The sequence below is a fragment of the Fundulus heteroclitus genome, unplaced genomic scaffold (genome assembly GCF_011125445.2).
Source record: "Fundulus heteroclitus isolate FHET01 unplaced genomic scaffold, MU-UCD_Fhet_4.1 scaffold_74, whole genome shotgun sequence".
NCBI lineage: Eukaryota > Metazoa > Chordata > Actinopteri > Cyprinodontiformes > Fundulidae > Fundulus > Fundulus heteroclitus.
This window is the reverse complement of record NW_023397186.1, coordinates 1,365,568-1,379,760: the sequence shown is the minus strand read 5'-3', so window position 1 is coordinate 1,379,760 and position 14,193 is coordinate 1,365,568. Positions and strand designations below refer to the sequence as shown.

General features: G+C 43.0%; 3 protein-coding genes across 3 annotated transcripts; 2 read left to right on the top strand and 1 right to left on the bottom strand.

The window, feature by feature from the left end:
• Positions 1-1,654: 1,654 nt before the first annotated feature.
• On the top strand, positions 1,655-2,647 carry LOC118561854 (trace amine-associated receptor 13c-like). The gene has a single exon (XM_036134117.1). It carries the CDS (start codon positions 1,655-1,657, stop codon positions 2,645-2,647), a length of 993 nt encoding a protein of 330 aa, XP_035990010.1.
• A 3,928-nt stretch (positions 2,648-6,575) lies between these two features.
• On the top strand, positions 6,576-8,109 carry LOC118561851 (trace amine-associated receptor 13c-like). The gene has a single exon (XM_036134111.1). It carries the CDS (start codon positions 6,900-6,902, stop codon positions 7,890-7,892), a length of 993 nt encoding a protein of 330 aa, XP_035990004.1. The 5' UTR covers positions 6,576-6,899; the 3' UTR covers positions 7,893-8,109.
• A 1,008-nt stretch (positions 8,110-9,117) lies between these two features.
• Positions 9,118-13,609, bottom strand: LOC118561855 (non-structural maintenance of chromosomes element 1 homolog). Its single transcript, XM_036134118.1, has 7 exons — positions 13,473-13,609; positions 12,979-13,100; positions 12,761-12,838; positions 12,434-12,580; positions 10,381-10,497; positions 9,488-9,614; positions 9,118-9,332 (listed from the first exon to the last, which is right to left on the bottom strand). The coding sequence occupies exons 1-7, from the start codon at positions 13,588-13,590 to the stop codon at positions 9,298-9,300; spliced, it is 744 nt and encodes a 247-aa protein (XP_035990011.1). The 5' UTR covers positions 13,591-13,609; the 3' UTR covers positions 9,118-9,297.
• Between the last annotated feature and the right edge of the window lie 584 nt (positions 13,610-14,193).

Here is a 14,193-nt window from a genome sequence, read left to right as displayed (position 1 = left end):
AAGATACTTAAACTCCTCCACTAGGGGCAGCACATTCTCCCCAACCCGGAGAAGGCACTCTACCCTTTTCCGGCTGAAGACCATGGTCTCAGATTTGGAGGCACTGATTTTCATCCCGGCCGCTTTATACTTGGCTGCGAACCGCTCTAGTGAGAGCTGCAGATCACGCCCTGATGAAGCCAATAGGACCACGTCATCTGCGAATAGCAGAGACGCGATCCTAAGGTCACCAAAACGGATCCCCTCAACACCTTGGCTGCGCCTAGAAATTCTGTCCATAAAAGTTATGAACAGAATCGGTGACAAAGGGCAACCTTGGCGGAGTCCAATTCTCACCGGAAGCGAGTCCGACTTACTGCCGGCAATGCGGACAAGACTCTGACACCGGTCGTACAGAGACCTAGCAGCCCTTATTGCAAGCGGTCTGCCTGCCGTTGTTCACTTCAGTCAGATTGAATTGCTACAACTTCACACAATCTGATTTTTGGTCGGATGCCAATTTTCTGGTGGGCTTTAGAAATAGGATGAGGAGGTCTGTTATCCAGGGGGAGGGACCCAAAGTAGAGTGGCTGCTTCTCAAAATCACAGGGAGTCAGTTGACCCCCTGAGCTTGTCTCACTGGGAGGAGACCCTGGGCAAGACCTAGAACTCGCTGGAGGGACTATATATCCTGTATGGCCTGGGAACAACTAAGATTCTTCCAGAATTAGCTGGACGATGTCGTTAGTGAGAAGGATGTCTTGTTTTTTTTCTCCTGGACCGGTTGCCGCTGTGACAAGATTTTGGATAAGTTGAAGGCAATGGATAGATGATGACTGGGTGCACCAACAAAGACTGAATGCTGGAACCAAATTTGTTTCTAAAAAGTTTTAGGGTGAAGGCGCAGTGATGGTGCAGGGCAGAGCTAGCATGTTTGGAGCCTTGATGCGGTCGTCTCAGGTTCAGACTTTGGTCCGTGGAACTTTGCTGCATATCTTTCCCATTCCTTCCAGGCCCATTTCATATCAGTTTTCTGTCAAATAAAATCCACTAGATGTTCCGCTGTCTCCACATACCTGACCTAAATAAACTAGTGAATAACATGCCTCTGCAGCTCTTGGTGGCTGCTGATAAGGTCATGCAATCATTTGATTCAGTTGTGGAGTAAAGAAACGTGTAAAACATGCAGGACAGTTCGTCCTGAGTACCAGTGTTAAGGAACCCTGCATTAAGGGTTGGAACAAGTTCTGAAATGATTTATGGTATTTTACATAAGAAAAACCTGATATAATCTGGGGCTGTGAACTCTTTACGTCTGCAGTTTATTTTTTGATAGGAATGAGAAGCATGAGATGTTAAAATTAGTAGAAACACCAAATATTGCGTCATACAACATGATGATAATGACAGAGGGTGGGAAAGGGAGGGTGTTAAGCAAAGGACAAAAAGGTTATAGGAGGTAAAGGAGGAGGGATGAAAAAATAAACAATACAAAGAGAGAGGGAGCAGAGAAATCTAAAGGAGTTTCCCAGATAGATGCAGCAGAGAATAAGCAGTTTAGCTGACATAAAAGTCAGTAGCGTGAATCATCAATCTTGAATAGAACATAGCGAGGTTTGTAAGGTTCAGACAGCTTTGTGAAATCAGCAGCTTTACATGTGCTCCATCCTAAAAGATGGACAATCTGGAAAGAGTTGAACTCTGCTATCCTCAGTACCTGAACCAATCCTGCAGCGGACTGAAGAGACCTCGCTCTGAGGCCGTCCTACTCTACACACTTTTCTTCTCCATCACCGTGTCCACTGTTGTTCTGAACCTGCTGGTGATCATCTCCATATCCTACTTCAGACAGCTGCAGACCCCTACCAACATGCTGCTGCTCTCCTTGGCCACCTCAGACCTCCTGGTGGGGCTGCTGGTGATGCCGGTGGAAGCGATGCGGTTCATTGAGCCCTGCTGGCTGCTGGGTGATGTCATGTGCGCTCTGTGTTACATTGTCGGTTTCACTCTCACCTCAGCCTCTGTGGGGAACATGGTGCTCATATCGATAGATCGCTACGTAGCCATATGTTATCCCCTGCAGTACCCCACAAAAATCACTCGCAGTAGAATTGAAGTGTCTGTGAGCCTGTGCTGGGCCTGCTCTCTTCTTCATAACAGCTTCCTCCTAAAGGACCACCTTAGACAGCCGGACAGATACCACTCATGCTATGGGGAGTGTCTGATGGTCATCAGCTACATCTCTGGAACCATCGACCTTGTGTTCACTTTTATTGTGCCTTGCTCGGTTATTGTCATTCTGTACATGAGAGTGTTTGTGGAGGCAATTTTGCAGGCACGGGCCATGCAGTCTCACGTTGCAGCTGTCACAGTGGGCGCAATTAGAGTCACAGCAAAGAAATCTGAGAAGAAAGCAGCCAGGACTCTCGGTATCATTATCTTCATGTTTTTGATGACTTTCTGTCCGTATTACTACCCGTCTCTTGCAGGACAAGACCTTTCCAATAATGCTTCATCTTGGGCTATTGTGTCCTGGATGGTGTTTTTAAATTCCTGTTTGAACCCACTCGTATATGCTTTTTTCTATCCCTGGTTCAGAAAAAGTATTTCTTTAATTGTCACCCTGAAGATCCTAAAGCAGGACTGCTCTCAGGCAAACATACTTTAAACATGACTGAAATGAAACTGTAGACTGGGAGAAGAAACTTAACAAGCAGAATTGTAACACATCTGTCCATGTGAGTGAGCGCTGCCTCGCTGATCTGTAAGAAAGTTATCTGCAGCAAGAACAGGGTAGTTTGGACAGGAAAGTTATGACAATACTAAGTTTTGTATTGAATGTTTTAGATAATTATCATGATACAGTTTAAAATCCTCAATTCAGTTTCTAAGATATCATCTGTTTCAATAAAAACTTTAAATAAGGAATTTAATTTATGAACTTTGTTTATAAAATATGCCATGAACAATTTACACAATTCCCTTAAGCTTTGTATGATATTACTGATTACAAGTAAAGAGTAAAAAAGAAGGCCTTTCTCCACAAGCAATATTTTGAACTAAAAGGTTGTGTTGTTTAACGATGCAGACACAGTATTTTTTGATACATGCGTATTAAAATGCAAGTCAAGTAAAAACAGCTGGCTGCAATCTCTTGTTCAAAAGTTCTTGATTTATTGTAATTATGCAATGCCTAATTACAATAAATCGCTGCACCAATCCGCCTGTCGATCTCCCGCTCCATCTTCCGCTCATTTGTGAACAAGACCCCAAGATACTTGAACTCCTCAACTAGGGCAGCACATCCTCCCCAACCCGGAGAAGGCAATCTACCCTTTTCCGGCTCAAGACCATGGTCTCGGATTTGGAGGCATTGATTTTCATCCCGGCCGCTTTGCACTCGGCTGCAAACCGCTCTAGTGAGAGCTGTAGATCATACCCTGATGAAACAATAGGACCACGTCATCCGCGAATAGCAGAGACACAATCCTAAGGCCACCAAAACGGCTCCCCTCAACACCTTGGCTGCGCCTAGAAATTCTGTTCATTAAAGTTATGAACAGAATCGGTGACAAGGGGCAACCTTGGCGGAGTCCAACTCTCACCGGAAACGAGTCTGACTTACTGCCGGCAATGCGGACCAGACTCTGACACGGGTCGTACAGAGACCTGACAGCCCTTATTAAAGGGCCCGGTACTCCATACTCCCGGAGTACCCTCCCAGGATCCCTTGGGGGACACGGTTGAATGCCTTCTCCAGATCCACAAAGCACATGTAGACCGGTTGGGCAAACTCCCATGCCCCTCCAGGATCCTGCTGAGGGTGTAGAGCTGATCCAGTGTCCCACGGCCAGGACAAAAACCACACTGCTCTTCCTGAATCCGAAATTTGACTATCCGACGGACCCTCTTTTCCAGAACCCCTGAATAGACCTTACCAGGGAGGCTTAAGAGTGTGATTCCTCTGTAGTTGGAACACACCCTCCGGTCCCCCTTTTCAAATAGGGGGACCACCACCCCAGCCTGCCAATTCAGGGGAACTGCCCCCGATGTCCACGCAATGCTGCAGAGCCGCGTTAACCAACACAGCCCCACAGCATCCAGAGCCTTAAGGTACTCAGGGTGAATCTCATCCACCCCCGGGGCTTTGCCACCGAGGAGCTTTTTAACAACCTCGGCAACCTCAGCACCAGAGATGGGAGAACCCGACCCAGCGTCCTCAGGCTCTGCTTCCGCAAAGGTAAAAAGTGTTGGTGGGATTAAGGAGGTCTTCGAAGTATTCCGCCCACCGACGCACAGCGTCCCCAGTCGAGGTCAGCAGCACACCACCCCTACTGTAAACAGTGTTGGTACTGCACTGCTTCCCCCTCCTGAGACGCCGGATAGTGGACCAGAATCGCTTCGAAGCCGTATGGAAGTCTTTCTCCATGGCCTCTCCGAACTTTTCCCACGCCCGAGTTTTTGCCTCGGTGACCAGCCGAGCCACCTGCCGCTTCTACTGCTGGTACACATCTGCTGCTTCCGGAGTCCCAGAGGCCAATAAAGCCTGACAGGACTCCTTCTTCAGCTTGACGGCTTTCCTCACCACTGGTGTCCACCAGCGTGTTCGAGGGTTGCCGGCGCGACATGCACTGACAACCTTGTGGCCACAGCTCTGACTAGCCGCCTCAACAATAGAGGCGCGGAACATGGTCCATTCAGACTCAATGTCCTCCGCCTCCCTCAGGACGTGTTCAAAGTTCTCCCGGAGGTGGGAGTTAAAGCTCCGTCTCACAGGGGACTCTGCCAGACGTTCCCAGCAAACCCTGACAATACGTTTGGGCCTGCCAGGTCTGACCGGCTTCCTCCCCCACCATCAGAGCCAACTCAGCACCAGGTAGTGGTCGGTGGAGAGCTCCACCCCTCTCTTCACCCGAGTGTCCAAGACATGCGGCCACAGATCAGATGAAACGACAACAAAGTCAATCATTGAACTGCGGCCTAGGGTGTCCTGGTGCCAAGAGCACATGTGGACACCCTTATGCTTGAACATGGTGTTTGTGATGGACAATCCATGACAAGCACAGAAGTCCAAAAACAGAACACCACACGAGTTCAGATCAGGTGGGCCATTCCCCCCAACCACGCCCCTCCAGGTCCCACTGTCATTGCCCACATGAGCGTTGAAGTCCCCCAGCAAAACGAGGGAGTCCCTAGGAGGGGCACTCTCCAGTACCCCTTCAAGGACTCCAAAAACGGTGGGTAATCTGAACTGCCGTTTGGTGCATAAGCACAAACAACAGTCAGAACCCGTCCCCCCACACAAATGCGGAGGGAGGCCACCCTCTCGTTTACCGGGGGGAACCCCAACGTGCAGGCACCAAGATGAGGGGCAACAAGTATGCCCACCCCAGCTCAGCGCCTCTCACCAGGGGCAACTCCAGAGTGGAAGAATGTCCAGCCCCTCTCGAAGAGACTGGTTCCAGAGCCAGAGCGGTGCGTCGAGGTGAGTCCGACTATCTCTAGTTGGAACCTCTCAACCTCGCGCACGAGCTCAGGCTCCTTCCCCACCAGAAAGGTGACATTCCACGTCCCAAGAGCCAGCTTTTGCAGCCGAGGATCTGAACGCCAAGGTCCCCGTCCTCTACTGCCACCCGTTGCACAATGCACCCGACCCCTTTGGCCCCTCCGACAGGTGGTGAGCCCATCGGAAGGGGGACCCATGTCGCCTCTTCGGGCTGAGCCCGGCCGGGCTCCATGGGTAAAAGCCCGGCCACCAGATGCTCGCCAACGTGCCCCACCTCCAGGCCTGGCTCCAGAGTGGGGCCCCGGTGACCCGCGTCTGGGCGAGGGAACACGATATCCATTAATGTTTCTCATCATAAGGGGGTTTTGTGCTGCTCTTTGTCTGGTCCCTCACCTGGGACCTGTCTGCCTTGGGTGACCCTACTAGGGGCTTAAAGCCTCTACAGGGTCTTTTGGGTAGGGTTTGAGTGTCCCAAGGATCATTGGGACACTCAATCCCCTCCACCACGGTAAGGTGGCAGCCCAGGGAGGGTCCTTTCTTACAGAAGGACCGTAAGAAAAATAACATCACTGATGGACAATGTCTCCCACCCAGTGCATGGAGCTGGTACAGAGCTGAAGAGCTCTTTTAGTGAGAGGCTGCTGCATCCTAGATGCTTCCTTCACCCCAGTTGCTGTTAGACTATTAAATCTTTGCTGCTCACAACAAACTCTGTGTTTACGAGCATGCTAGTGGTGCCACATGTTCATGATCTGACCCAGAATCATGTACATGGTCTCTCAGATGCTAATGTCCATTTGCACACTTTTTAGCTTCTCCGGGAATGTTTTTACAATCATGTATATTACAGTTTTCTTACATAGTTGTATAAATCAGCTGCCATCTTTCTTCTATTTTGACTTGGACATTGTATTTGTACTTGGATATGCTGTATTATCTATTTATAGTTGTGCAGTATTTTTCCATTTCTGATAAGTTTGTTCTCTTCTGCTGTACATCTTAACTATAAATGTAACATTTTTCATATTCATTATTTTTGTAAATTTGGTGTCTTTTGTCTACATGTGTTTTTGCAGTCATGTCCAAATTGTCCCCTTGGTGGACAACAAAGGTTTTTCTAGTCTAAAAATGGCAAGAAACACTAAATCTTGCATCATACAACATAACAGGAGAAGGTGGGAAAGGGAGGAGTTAAAGTGAAAGAAAAAATGGTAATAGGAGGAGGAGGGATGACAAAATATGAGAGGGAGCAGAGAAATCTAATGGAGTTTCCCACACAGACGCAGCAGAGGATAAGGAGCTTAGCAGGCATAAAAAGTAGAGAGAATCATTATTCATAAATAAGACAGCGAGGTTTGTATGGTTCAGACAGCTTTGTGAAATCAGCAGCTCTACATGTGCTCCATTCTTAAAGATGGACAACGTGGAAAGAGTTGAACTCTGCTATCCTCAGTACCTGAACCGATCCTGCAGCGGACTGAAGAGACCTGGCTCTGAGTCTGTCCTACTCTACACACTACTCTCCTCCATCACCGTGTCCACTGTTGTTCTGAACCTGCTGGTGATCATCTCCATATCCTACTTCAGACAGCTGCAGACCCCTACCAACATGCTGCTGCTCTCCTTGGCCACCTCAGACCTCCTGGTGGGGCTGCTGGTGATGCCGGTGGAAGCGATGCGGTTCATTGAGCCCTGCTGGCTGCTGGGTGATGTCATGTGCGCTCTGTCTTACATTGTCGGCTTCACTCTCACCTCAGCCTCTGTGGGGAACATGGTGCTCATATCGATAGATCGCTACGTAGCAATATGTTATCCCCTGCAGTACCCCACAAAAATCACTCGCAGTAGAATTGAAGTGTCTGTGAGCCTGTGCTGGGCCTGCTCTCTTCTATATAATGGCCTCATCCTAAAGGACCACCTTAGGCAGCCGGACAGATACAATTCATGCTATGGGGAGTGTCTGGTGGTCATCAGCTACATCTCTGGAACCATCGACCTTGTGTTCACTTTTATTGTGCCTTGCTCGGTTATTGTCATTCTGTACATGAGAGTGTTTGTGGAGGCGGTGTCGCAGGCACGGGCCATGCAGTCTCACGTTGCAGCTGTCACAGTCACCACAGTTAGAGTCACAGCAAAGAAATCTGAGAAGAAAGCAGCCAGAACTCTTGGTATCATTATCTTCATGTTTCTGATGACTTTCTGTCCGTATTACTACCCGTCTCTTGCAGGACAAGACATCTCCAATAATGCTTCATCTTGGGCTATTGTGTCCTGGATGGTGTATTTTAATTCCTGTTTGAACCCACTTGTATATGCTTTTTTCTATCCCTGGTTCAGAAAAAGTATTTCTTTAATTGTCACCCTGAAGATCCTAAAGCAGGACTGCTCTCAGGCAAACATACTTTAAACATGACTGACATGAAACTGTAGACTGGGAGAAGAAACTTAACAACCAGAATAGTAACTAATTTCTACATGTGAGTGAGCGCTGCCTAGCTGATCTATAAGAAAGTTATCTGCAGCTCAAATAGGGCGATTTGGACAGGAAAGTTACAACACATTGTTTTGTATTGAACGCAAGTTTAGATAATTATACTTGTTTTAAATCGCCAATCCAGTTTCTAAGATAGCATCTGTTTAAATAAAACCTGAACATAAGGAATTTAACTAATGAACTTTATAAAATATGCCATGAACAAAGCACACCAGTCCGTTATGCATTGTGGGAATTTACTAATTACATGTGAACAGTAAAAAAGAAAAAAAAAGAAAAAAAGAAAAAAAAAAGAAGCACTTTCTCCACAAGCAAGATTTTTTTAACTAAAAAGTTGTTTTAACAGTGCAGATACTGTATGTTTCAATACATGCATAAAAAAATGCTTATCAAGTAAAAACAACTGGCTGGAATCTCTTGTCCAAAAATGATTTATTTAAGGTACCAAAATAATGCCAGATGGGACACACGTATTGTCTGTCTTAGTGAAATTTAAATTTAAAAACTTGTGTCACTGTGCAAATATTTCTGGACCTAACTGTATTTTAATTTAAACTAAAATACGAGAGGGGTACCTCTGAACAGTTAAACACAAATAATTGTATACTAATCTGCTGTCTGTATCATATTATTATTGTATACTATACCTTTGTGGCCTGGCCACTGTTTAATAGATTCTAAGCTCCATGAGATTTTTCAAAGGATAAAATAATGAAAGCTAACCAAAAGAAAAAAAGATCGCACAAAAAAGAACTTATCACTCCTTGTACAGCATAAACAACTGATCTCTTTATTTAATTAAGTCATTTAGTTTTAAGCCAGTCATTTCTTTCAGTTCTGTATGTTCACATAACTTGTAAACAACACTATGTAATGTAACATATACACACATATATATATACACACACATATATATATATATATATATATATATATATATATATATATATATATATATATATATATATATATATATATATATATATATATATATATATATATATATATATATATATATATATATATATGTATATACTACAAGAAGTCATTCTACAGAACAAATCCCCTCCTCCTCTTTGTAAGAATAATTTTATTGACAATGGCTAGGACACGGATCAGGCTAATAAATAAATTGTCAGCGGGTTAGAGATCCTGTTTATTATTGCTCTTTACGTGTGTAAACATCAAAGACACACTCATGAATTACAATCTACGCTAGTTTATTTGTATAAAAACCTAAAGGAAATAGAGATTAAACAAAATTTTTGTGAAAAATATTTAAAAAATTTAGCAAACTAACAAAGCAAAGTTGAAGTCCTCATCTCTTGGACTGAGAACGGAGTCCTCTTACTTCTGCAAAGAAAGAAACCAAAGAATATGATGCTCAGGTGTCCTTTTTGTTATAAAAAAATAATTAGCAAAACTAAACCTATCAGATTACTGCTGTTCCTAAAATTTAATGTGAAAATGCCAAAATAGTTATTTTAAAACAATTTACAAATATATACCAGGGATTTCATGTGGCCAGAAGTCGTCACAAGCTGGACAGTGTGGATCCGTTCTTCCTTTGAAGTATCTGGCTACACACGGGTTATGTATTTTTATTCCACAGAGGGGATTCTCACAGATTTGGCACTTTGAAAAAAAGAGAAAAGAACGTCATTTAACTATACCTATTATTATCCGTTTGCATAAGTTTTAAAGCTTTTTGAAGGGAAACTTGAGCTGGACTGAGCAGAATAAATTAAATGAAACTAAGATCTGATCTAATTCAGGAATTTATAGTAAGTGTGTCAATTGTATACCGCCCCTCCCCCTAATCAAATCCAGGTCACCACCTGGATTAACACGATGTTACCTGATTTGGTAACATATCAGTATGGATCCAATTTGTGTACGTTGTTCTGGAGGAGGAAGAAAGGGGGTTGGATATGTTGTATTTGTTTGACCATGTGACAGTTCTAGTGTTGAAGTACAGGGGTTCAACTGATGCAGAGTACCAATGTATGTAGATTTTTTCATAGTGTCAAAAGGGTAGGGTATATATTGTAAAAAACGCTTATTGGCCAAACAGCAACATTATTATTGCATATTGATATTGACCCAAACATTCAGATCGGTGCAGCCCTAATTTTCACACATGGACTGGCCACCACAGAGTTGTTACTTTATCCCCTTTCAGAATCTTTGGGTTATGCAGGAGAATATTTTGTGCGGTGGTCCGAATCTCAACATATCTACAAAATCCTGGCAACTCTTTACGGAAAAAAATAAATGTTGTGAAGTTGCGTAAGCCTTTGGATAAATCGACACAGCGGATGAAACCAGTGGAAAATTAGAGCATGACATTTTTGGGGGAGGGGAAGTGTAGCTGTATAACGTAAATAAAATAAACATTTACCTGAAAGGCGATGTTGTGACAGATGTGGCACACTTTGACCTGGTCTTGATACATAGCACGAATATATGGCTCCATCTCAATGATGCATCGAGTGGACAGAGTATACTCCCCACGTCTCTAAGTTAAAAAAAACAGCAACAGATTAAACTACGAACACATTAATAAACTTAGCAAAGCAATCATCAACCTTTCTATCCTCTGTATTCCATCTTTTTTCACATTTTGTCACATTACATTTAAAAATGTCTTTTATGTATTGTATGAATATTGGTGAACAAACAGCATGAAGACAAATAAACAGACCATATATTCAGTGGGGAAAAAATAGATTATAAAACAGTATCTCAAGCTTTGAATATCTCATAAAGCAATGTTTAGTCCAACATATAAACATGGAAAGAGAATGACATAACTAGAAAACCCTCCAAGACAGTGACCTATTAACCCGAATGACAGGCCAGGCCAGGATAACATTAATGAGAGAACTAGCCAGGAGGCCCATGATATCTCTAGAACTGCTGCAGAGAGCCACAGCTTAGGTGTGTGGCTCAGTTGATTGTACAACTATTAGTTGTACTTTGAACAAATCTGACCTTTAAAGAAGGGCAAAAGGAAAACCAAAAGAAATCCTCTTAGTAGTTCACCCCAACAATTTAACTGGCTGCGCTTGATTCTTTTGCACTATTAAAGTCTTTTGTCTGCAAAAATCTCATAAAGCTCTAAATTTTAACTCCATAAGGCAAACTTTGGAGCAAATCAGACAGCCCACACATCTCTCTCTGTCTCTTTCTCTCTGTCTCTCTCTCTCTCTATGTATATAGTGAGGACTGTGCCTTGACTTCCATTGACTTGCCGTCATTTTTAAATTCTTTCTATGGCCTAGACCTGACCCCTAGCCCTAAGCCTAACCTTTACCGGTTTATACCTAACCCTAAACCTAATTGACAACTTAGTCCTAAACCTAACCACTAAAAAACGTGACAGCACCATCCGTTCTTCAGACGGATCAAAGCGATCAGAATCTCCACTCTCTTTGCAAAAATTTATCAAACGCAGTGCAGAGAGACACAGAGCAAGCTGCGCGCCGGATCCCTTGTAGACCATGTAAAATTGAACGAGAAAGACAGTGAAAAAAAGAGGGGAGCAGAGAGGGAGAGGATGAAGAAAAAAAAAAGCACTGGCCACTGTTGCAGCAAAGTGCTCTGAATTGACGTTTGTTCATAAAGGAGCAGGTAAGACGTAAGTGTTTGTAAATGATTGAGCTTAGCTCCTGTGTAGTCTTCCTTACTACTCCACAATCCAAAAAAGAACTTAAGAGCTGCAGTATCGAGAACGTGCTATTAATTATAATTCAGTTTTGTGGTACAAGCTCTGATCTGTTTTCCATTAAGTTTAAAATTATCCCCCACTTTTGGCACTGTCATTTTTTCTGCACTTCTTTTACCCCTCACTGTCTCCATTCTTAGCTGATAACCACACCTGGCATCCATGTATCAGCAGCATAAGCTATCACTAGCGGAAGTGAGCGCTGAACACATTGCACTGAATTTAATGAAGCCCCAAGGAGAATTAGTGTTGTATCCCATTTCTCCGATTTAACAATCAAACATCCAAAAATATATGAAACTTTGCCGGAATGTAACAAAGTGCAAAACGGATTAAGGTTCGTGAATACTTATGCAAGGCAGAGTAATTAAACTTGCTTTAACAAAAAAAATTACTAAATGTTGGGTCAAAACTAGAAAGCAGAGGCCAGACATTTGAAATGCAAAAAAAATGTGCTTTGAAATCGAGTTTCAAGCTAAAGGCTTGTAAAATGAAGAATCTTTATTGTCATTATGTAACCATAATGAAATGTTGAGACTCCGGCTCAGAATGCACACAGATTCATGGATAAAACGCAGATTAAAAAAACATAACTTTTGTGTCTCTCAAGCATCAGCTGACGGAAATATAATTCAAGTTTACACTTCCTCTGTAGTGTATAGCTAATCTGTTAAACAAACCACCCTTATTAAAAAAAAATAAAAAATAGCAGAAAGCAGTATCTTACCTCACAAAGCCACTTTTCCTGCACAAGTCGAGTCAGAAGGTGCTGTGTTTCACTCTTTTTCAGATTTTTAGAGGTCATTGTGTCCGCGCAGTTCAGAATGTCAGTGGAGGAGACCTTCCCATTCTCAGAGCTAACAATTAGGTCCATCTGAATTAAGAGATTCACAACACATTTTTAGAATAAAAAACTACATAAGCTCAACACCCACCCTTCCAGTAAACGGATATTACATGATGTTAACTAACACTTTAAATGAAAACAATATTCCAAATACTTTTATGGGTTTTTCTTAAACTTGGGAGCTAAAATTCAGTAGACTCCTCTCACCGCTTTCCTGAACAGCTCCAGTTCATTGTCAGCGTAATCTGACGTCATCCTGGTGATATCAGTTTCCGCCATGTTGACCTGCAGAGGACCAGTGGTTCTGTCATTTTCAATCTAATGCAATAATCCCTGCATACGCACACAGACCAGCAATGTTTCCTTTATATCTTTGAAATAGCACCTTTAACGCTGCAAGGTTATCTGAAGTTAAAGCTACTGACCAAGGCGTAGTATTGGTGACCATTTTCCTCGGACATGCCTTTTCTAATCTGCATGAACATGGGCTGCAGCCTGGAGTTTATGGCGTCAATGAACTCATCCAGTTTGTCAGGAGCACACTGGGCTGCACAAAGAAAAAAACAAAAACATAAATACAATAACTGTTGGCTTTAAAAACTGTCTATTTGTGCTACAAGGCAAAATGTATCAGCTTCTAAAAACTTCTAAAACCGAGCAGCTGCTCAATGTTAGACGACTTGATACATTCACTTAAAATGTGTCAATTTATCTGTGGTATATGATATTTCTACATTTTTATTTAGGCTTTAGAGAATATTTTCAGATTAGGGTGTGAAATTACAACTCAGAGTCTTGGAGCTATAAACATCTTGCACCTATGATTAGAGGAACCATGCTTCTCTAGTCACTGAGCGATCAACAATCCGTCAAGCTCCATCAGTAAAGGGTTTCTCACACAAATAGAAAAGTAACTCACCCTTGTGTGTTTCACAGCAGTTCTGATAAAGTGCCTTTGCTTCCTGTTCATTAGTGATGCCAAGGGTCATCATGTTCTGTAGAAACCTCCGATGGCTGTCTCCCAGCTGTCTTGACATGTTTCCTGACAAACAGAGACACTGTGGTTATATTAACTGTACAGATTAGGGCTGGACGATAATAATTCAATAACAATATGTATATATCAATCGATAGACGTGTATCGATGACAGAAAACAAAAGTTCAATAAAAAGTTCAATAGAAGAAAATTTTTCCTTCCTTTTTCATTCTAGTCATGTAGGTTAATATTACAGTCATTACATCCTTCCAACCAATCACAAACACAGACCCAGGAATGCTCTGTGACCAAGCTCCGCCCCCTTCAAAGAGCTCAGAGAGCGCGCTTTTTTCCTTTTTTTAAAACTTGCAGTTTTGCTAAAAAGTTGGTTGAATGATGGGTTGAGTTTGAATTCTGTATTTGTGTGTTTTGTATATAAAAATAGGTTGGTAAGCAACAGCATATAATGGCCCTGGCCATTATATGCTCCAGAGTGTTCTCGGAAATATAAACACTTTCACCCAAACAGTCACACATACTGATGCTCATATAAACTGACGATCTGACACGCGACTAGCCTCAAATGTTCACCTTCTGCTGTATGTGTCTTGTGTATTTGTGCTTTTCGTGCAATGAGGGGTTTTTTTTTGTCGGTTGTTTGAC